Source organism: Melanostigma gelatinosum (assembly GCF_949748355.1).
Source record: "Melanostigma gelatinosum genome assembly, contig: scaffold_501, whole genome shotgun sequence".
NCBI classification, from domain to species: domain Eukaryota; kingdom Metazoa; phylum Chordata; class Actinopteri; order Perciformes; family Zoarcidae; genus Melanostigma; species Melanostigma gelatinosum.
The window spans coordinates 5,665-12,758 of NW_027634901.1; the positions used below are offsets into that span (position 1 = coordinate 5,665).

At 41.5% G+C, this 7,094-nt stretch overlaps 1 protein-coding gene across 1 annotated transcript; it reads right to left on the reverse strand.

The window, feature by feature from the left end:
• Positions 1-290: 290 nt before the first annotated feature.
• Positions 291-6,949, reverse strand: LOC306797538 (cytoplasmic dynein 2 heavy chain 1-like; the record flags this gene model as incomplete). Its single annotated transcript, XM_079297459.1, has 8 exons — positions 291-434; positions 1,709-1,843; positions 2,909-3,028; positions 3,183-3,346; positions 3,999-4,122; positions 4,664-4,762; positions 6,101-6,210; positions 6,808-6,949. Coding segments are annotated over 8 exons (1,038 nt in total), but the record flags the coding sequence as incomplete, so codon positions are not given.
• Between the last annotated feature and the right edge of the window lie 145 nt (positions 6,950-7,094).

The following is a 7,094-nucleotide window of genomic DNA, read 5'->3' on the forward strand; positions in this document are numbered from 1 at the left end:
AACCGGGTCTCACACAGGCCTGATTGTGTGCTGGTGTGTTGCCCTTTAAGCCCTGATTGCCGAACTGTTGTGCGTTTACGTGAAAGCCTACTTTTGAATGTGCATATAAATATTTTTGTGAATCAATTGAATTACTTATTAATTAGTCTATCTGCATGATGGTGTTTCATTGATGTTGATTTCAGTTCAGGGGCACATTTCTTAGAACAATCTTTGCAAAATAAACATGTTAACACACTGCTGTGCTGGATGGAAAGTGAAGAACTAGAAGAGTTGTGTCAACCAGTCACCTTCTTGGCCTGAAGAGCTCTTTGGAAGAGGCGCAGAAAAGAAGCAAGGCTGAAGCGGTACATGTTGTTGATCTTCGACAGGTCTGTGATGACGAAATACATCTTGCTGGCACTCTCTGCAAGAGGCAGGTAGGCGTCCCGCTCCTACAATGAAAACAAAAAAAAGGTCGAAGTGAAAAAGAGGACAGAGAGAAAGGGGGATAGAGAGACACCAAGAAGCAACAGAAAAAGGAGCAGATGTTTAAGAGAGTTACAAAAGATACCACCGATGGAAGGATCGCAGGGAAAGTAGAATATAAAAAATGTATTTGCAAACGAGATGGAAGGAGATTGAAAGAGAAGACAACGCGATGTATGATGAGAAAGGTGGTGTGGAAAAAAAAAGAGGTTCATTTCAGAAAAATAAATAAAAGCAACTGAGAGAAAACAACTAAAACAGTTCTGGTTTAACAGTGCGCCCTAGAGGATGATGGTGTAATGAATCTACAGTCGCTCCTTGCTTGTGCAACTGTGTAATCTGATGTTTTTGCAAACTGCAGCTGTGAGTTTGTTTATCTGAAGACCGCACAAACGAGCCGAAATGGTTGTGCCCAAATACTTACATAACACGGCATATTTTTAAGTAACAACCAAAACATCTCTATTTTGTATTCAGGATTGTTCAAGAAATTACACAAAAGTGGAGCCATCTTACATTTGCAGACTGGGAATAAATGTCATTTCACATTCTGTCTGAATCTCTGACTGTCGGTATCTGTGTACTTCAATGCCTCCCTCCACCTTCGTCTATCTGTCATCTGTGCTCTCCCTCTCTCCCCGTCCCCATTCCTTCTCTCTCTTCATGAGGTAGAAGAGAACAGCAGGTGCCCAGTTTAGAGAAACAGACAGGAGTACGAGCACACGAGCATTTTAAGTGTACGCTATATTTAGAATATATTCCATAGAGGATCTGAACTGAAAGTGAAATGTATCTATATTGTATTTGTCAATGGGGTCTTGTGGCTTTAAAGAGAGCATAGATAAGTTTCCCTTTCAGTTCAGCTCCCAGTTGGAAAGGGCTGTCTAACGACAAGAAAAAGTGGGGAAAATATTATTCATACAGCGTAACCTCAAACTGATTTTTTTTTTTTTAGGTAAGCCTTTCATTGAGGTGGCTAAAATGTATTTTGCTGCTACCCCCGTCCACAGCGGTACATTGCTTTTCTCCCATGTCAGTAATCACGCCTGCCTCTCCAAACTGGGGGCCTGCCAACCGCCATCTACTGTAGGTAATACACTGAATATTGAGTACCTCATACAACTCCACTTCAAATAATCCGAACAATCCCATTAAACAGTGGCGCAGTGAGGTAGGCCGTGAAAAGTTTTTCCTGGCATTTTTTCAGAGTGTGTGTGCATGTGTGCCTGAGGTGCAGTACCTGGTCCAGGGAGGCCTGCAGCTGGTGTGATTCCAACAGTGACGTCTGGATCAGGGCACTGCTTGCCTTGGTCTGGTTCAGACTGTCTATCAGCTCCCTGTTCTCAAGAATATTACCCTGAGATGTAGCCAGGGTCTGACAAAGGAACAATGGACAGACAGGTACAAACAAAAGATAAGGCAGGGATTAGACGATTAATAAGTAAGAGATAAAAGAGCACAAGATGCACTGAGAGTATGTTGTCCCGTATCTGTCAATTGGCTGAAATCTGGTCTGATCTGACAGTTGCAGGAGCAAGAGTTGCTGTTTTAAAATAGCCTGATGTGAGTTTTTTTTTTTTTTCAGAATTTTTAGGCTCGACTCGCCCACTACATCCTGTGAATAAAACTATTCTCTAAACAAACTGTATTTATTCAAATACAATATATGAGAAAGCAGTGGAGCATGGAAATGTCAAGTCGAATATGCTCCCACAATTCTGGAATAATTACATGCCGCACTAACATCCTTCTCTTGGCACTATCTATATGCCAACTTTCCCTTAGACTGTGTGCATAAAAAAATGATCATTAGACTGAGTGTCTATGTGTCACAATGTCTATCAACTGTGTGTGTGTTTGATAGTGAAGTGCAGGACGCCCCATTAAGTATTTGGACAGTAACAATCTGTTTGACGTTTTGTCTCCATTTTCTCTCATTGCTGTGGACGTAAAATGACCCAACACCTGTCTACACATTTCTCTGTCCAGGTTTGACGTGCATGAATAATTGAAAAGAAATGTAACATTCCTATGGTAGCCCTCTGATTAAGGTGGCTGGGTGGTGCAAATCACATCCTTGTTGCAGCTCAGCAACTCCCCTTGCTTGGTCTGTAAACATTTTATCTATATATATCGACTACACTCTCCTCAAACCAACAGAGCGAGTTAGAAACGATGTGTTCTGCAGTGCAGGGATGAGAAAAAAAGGGAGACAAACTGATTTTCTCAACACTGTCTAGTGATTATATATTAATAAAGCTCCATTTTTCTTCACTGGGGTACATAATTGTGCTTTAGTAGGTACACATAGTAGGCATACTGTAGTATACATAATACAGTATAGGGTGCTACCCCAGCAACAAGCTCTAGTAGTACTCCAACACGTAGAAATCTCCTCTACATTGTTGTCACAGTGTATGCTATACCTCTGCATGTGTACCTCTAACAGGGATTCTTCCAACAGAGCCAGCTGTATCTTCTTGTCTTCCTCTTGTTGCAGCAGTCTTGTTTTTTCAGTCTCCAATTCTGGCTTCTCTTGCTGGATGGTCAAGGCTAGCAGCTATCACAAAGACACACACACACACGCACAAATTGGCAAGTGGACAGACAGTATGACTGCAGAAAGACGGACAGTATGACTACAACATGCACTACATGCTGTGTAGATATGCTGCATTATTACACAGCACTTGAGGGTGGGTTGCATGGGTTACCTGTCCTCGCAAGCCTGCTCTGGTAGTAGTGAAGTTGACCTCTGTCACCACGGAAACAGCATCGGGGGGGATGAAGGGGGTGGGATTCCGTGTTGCCAGGAAGAGACGGAAGTCCTCGTTATAATCAATGACCTTGTCTCCTATCTGAACCACATATCTAGGACCTGGATATGTCGAAATTGGACAGAAAGACAAAAAGAGAGTTCTGTTAACAACATGTACTGTGTCATAGAAGCTTTGTCCTCTTGTCTTTTTACACTCTTAGAAATATGGGTTCCAAAAGGGTTCATCCTGAAGGGCTGAGGTTCTGCCCACAAGCATTTCTTTCTGAAGAACCCTTTTTTTAAAGAAAGGGTTTTGAAAGCATGGGTGTTAAAAGATCCCCCCCCCCCAGCACACACAACCATAAAAACTGATTGTGAACCATGATTGTGATTGTCTGTTGTACTGCACCACACCAGCCCCAGCCCTTTAGGAGCCTCATGAGGACCCAGGATTCGAGATGAAACTCTTTGAATATAAAAGAGTTACAAACAGTATATATATATCCACAATCTGAAATGCCTTCAGGCACACATCATAGTTGTTTATTAAACCTGGGTAGATAACATCAAGGTGCAGAATAGTTTGCGCTCATTAACAGCATTCACATTGAGGCAATACCTCTGAAAATAGGATTTCACTACAGTGTAGAAAAGTGGTCGGCTTTTGAGTAAGCAACTAGTGGTTGGGGTTACATAATTAACAATTATCACCACTCCTTATTTGAATAAAAGTGGTGTTTGTGTGTGTGTGTGTGTGTGTGTGTGTGTGTACCCTGTGCTATGAGGTCCCTCCTCAGCAGCGGGTAGAGCACCGGTTCAACTCCATCCATCTCTTGGATGATGAGGGTTTTTCCAAACCTGACCGCCAGTTCAAGGGATGTCATGAAGTTACTATCCTGTAGAAAACAAGCACACAGTGGAAAGAATATCTTAAATTCCAACATTGGTTGGTGACATATATATATATATACACATATATATATATATACATACACACATATATATATATATACACATATACACACATATACACACACACACACACACACACATATATACATATACACACACACACATATATATATACATATACATATACATACATACACACACACACACACAATTAAATTAGCAACCTGACAGGTAAAGGAGCACGATGCACTGAATGATAAGGGTCTACCAATGAACTTAAAATAGACTTGGATTCATCAGACAAGAAGATCAATCGAGAACATCTAATGAAACACTTCAAAGAAATGTTCAACAGTAATGGCTTTACCGGCTCCTGAAACCATAAAAGTTACCTCAGAGATAAATTAGGTTTAGAGTTTTCACCAGAGTGCACATGTGTGAAGATTGCAGATGCAACAGGAGAGTTAATTACCCTTAATGTGTGATGTAAGATATGCATGAGTGTGATTGTGCGTGTGGCTTTACCTGTTGGTTGATGACCTCTAGTCTGTGCTGCTGAAGATGTGTGCGTAGCCACTGTGTAGCTCGGGATGACGGGTCGATCAGGAATGGACAGGCAACACTCTGAGTATAGAAAAATGATAAAGAACTGTTTCAGGGTAAGTTGTTTGGGGATATTTTTACTGGGAAAGAGGCCCAGGTACTGAGAAAAAAGGAAGTGTGTGTGTGCATGTTCAGTTCTGTCTCACTTCTGTAATGCTCATCGACCAGTGTCACTCCTACGCCAGGCAAAAGAACGAAGTCCACCACCCTCTTTTCATCCTGTGCTCTTCCATTTCACGGTCTCTTGCTCAAGTATTCTCTTTCTCAAACCTGCTTATTTGTCTGTTTATTCCTTTGCATACCATGTATATGTGTGTGTGTATATTGTGTATGTTTGTGTGTCTGTGAATGTAAAATCTGCTATTTAAGTGTGTATGACAATAATCAGAAACGTGTAAGGGCACACACAGACACCGTGAAGAAAAACCTGAGAGGCTACACCAAAGGAAGTGCGGGCTAAACGGATGAATGATGGAACACCTTCTTACCTGTAACTTGAGTGCATTGATCTGAAGGCAGCAATGGTAAAAAACAAAACAGAATACAGACAAATGGAGGACAGATGAATGGCAACACGGGCAACATTATTGATATGACCAATATAGAGATTGGCTGTTACAAGTAAATGCTGTAATTATATTGTACTTTGATATTTTTTGGAGATATATAAAATTTATTTAAGTGCATAAGATCTTTTGTAATACAACATATACATATTTTTCAAATAAGTTTAACTTTAGCTCCAACAACGAAACAAAAACGAAACAAAGTGGATAGAGAATTGGTGATTAAAATGCTTTAAAAGGTACAAGATCCGAGATTGTGAGCATTTCGATTGCCTCTCATCGGCTCTCAACATGTCGACGGCGAGCCGGTGGCTCGTAGCTAGCTAAGGTGAAAGTGCTGACAGAAGTGTTTAACCAAGGGGGAACCTGAGGGTGGTTGCTATGCTTCCTCAACAACCCTGTCGGTCAGGGCGGCAACAGCAGCTGTAACCTCAGTATGAGAGCAGTGCAGAGCAGTGGCCGTGAGCTAACCGGTGGGGCACGCTCACACGCACGGACATGCACTAAAAGCACGCGCTGCCGGCAGGCTATGTCAACAAAGCAAGGAGAGCTGGGATTACAACACACAGAGAAGAAGAGCTACTTAATTTCTGCTCAGGTAGACATTACTCTACTATATATTTACATCGCAAACAGTGGTTTGCAGCTACCGTATATCAATGTTCAGAATGTTAAATACAGTTCCATTAATAACATCGATCCTTCTGTGACAAAGCAGAATTGTAATCAAGGGAATTAAAACAAAAATAGGGAGAATAACGTGATTTGACAGAAAGGGAAATGGATGTCTAACCTGTAGTATGACAAGTGCATTCTCCATGGAGAGGTCATCAGACGGCAGCCCTTGACTCTTCCAGATCAACTGCTCACTTTCCGAGCACAGGAATGACCGCAAGTCAAACTCTGATAAAAACACACACACAACACAAATGCACATGCTTATTTGTTGCTTTTCTATTTTCCCACTGAAAACAGTGTTGGTAATTTCATTCAAAACACAGAAGACATTCGATGGATGCGGCGATTTACAAATAATAGGGGGTCAACTGGATGACTCAGCTGTTTTACATGCTGAGGCCCTCTGGGAAAGACGTGGCCAAGCAGAATCATATGGTCAGAGCTATTTTTCATTTGTGAGGATGGAATATTAATACCTGAATAGAACAGCTGCTAAAGTGGTAATGCTTGGTATGTGAAAAGAAAAACCAAGAAAGTGTTAAAAACAGGGTTATTAAATACTTCAATCCTTAAAGAGTCAGTGTTTTTATGCGAGTACTTACCGGTACTTGTTAAAGGATGATCAAGCAAGTTTAACATTCTCCACTATAAGGATGAGTTATCAGCACTCATATTCAGTAGTCTGAGAAGTGTTGTATATGTACCATATGCATCCACATAGTGCATTGAGCCATGTGTGTGGGTAGCAGTGTGTTTGTGTAGGCTGTTTAGCACAGGAGTTGGCAAAGGTTGAGCCTCTAGTATTCGTTCTAGTGTATTTACTCTGTAGTCCAGTTTGAGCCATCCACGTCTCTTGACAGTGTCTTCTACGGTCCTCAGGAGCTGCAGACAGATACGTGATGAAGGCTGCAGCAAGCATTGCCCTCATAGGGAGCGTATCCAACTCACTCTTTATCTCAGACATCTGATAAAAAAAGAGAGACAGGCAGGAAATTAGGGTGAAAATAGTATGAAAAGAAAAACACTGCGAGGATTGGGAGGAATCAGAGAGAGTAATGGAAAGAATCGACTCCTTATTCCCGCCTCCAAAGTGATGAACCGTAAATCCA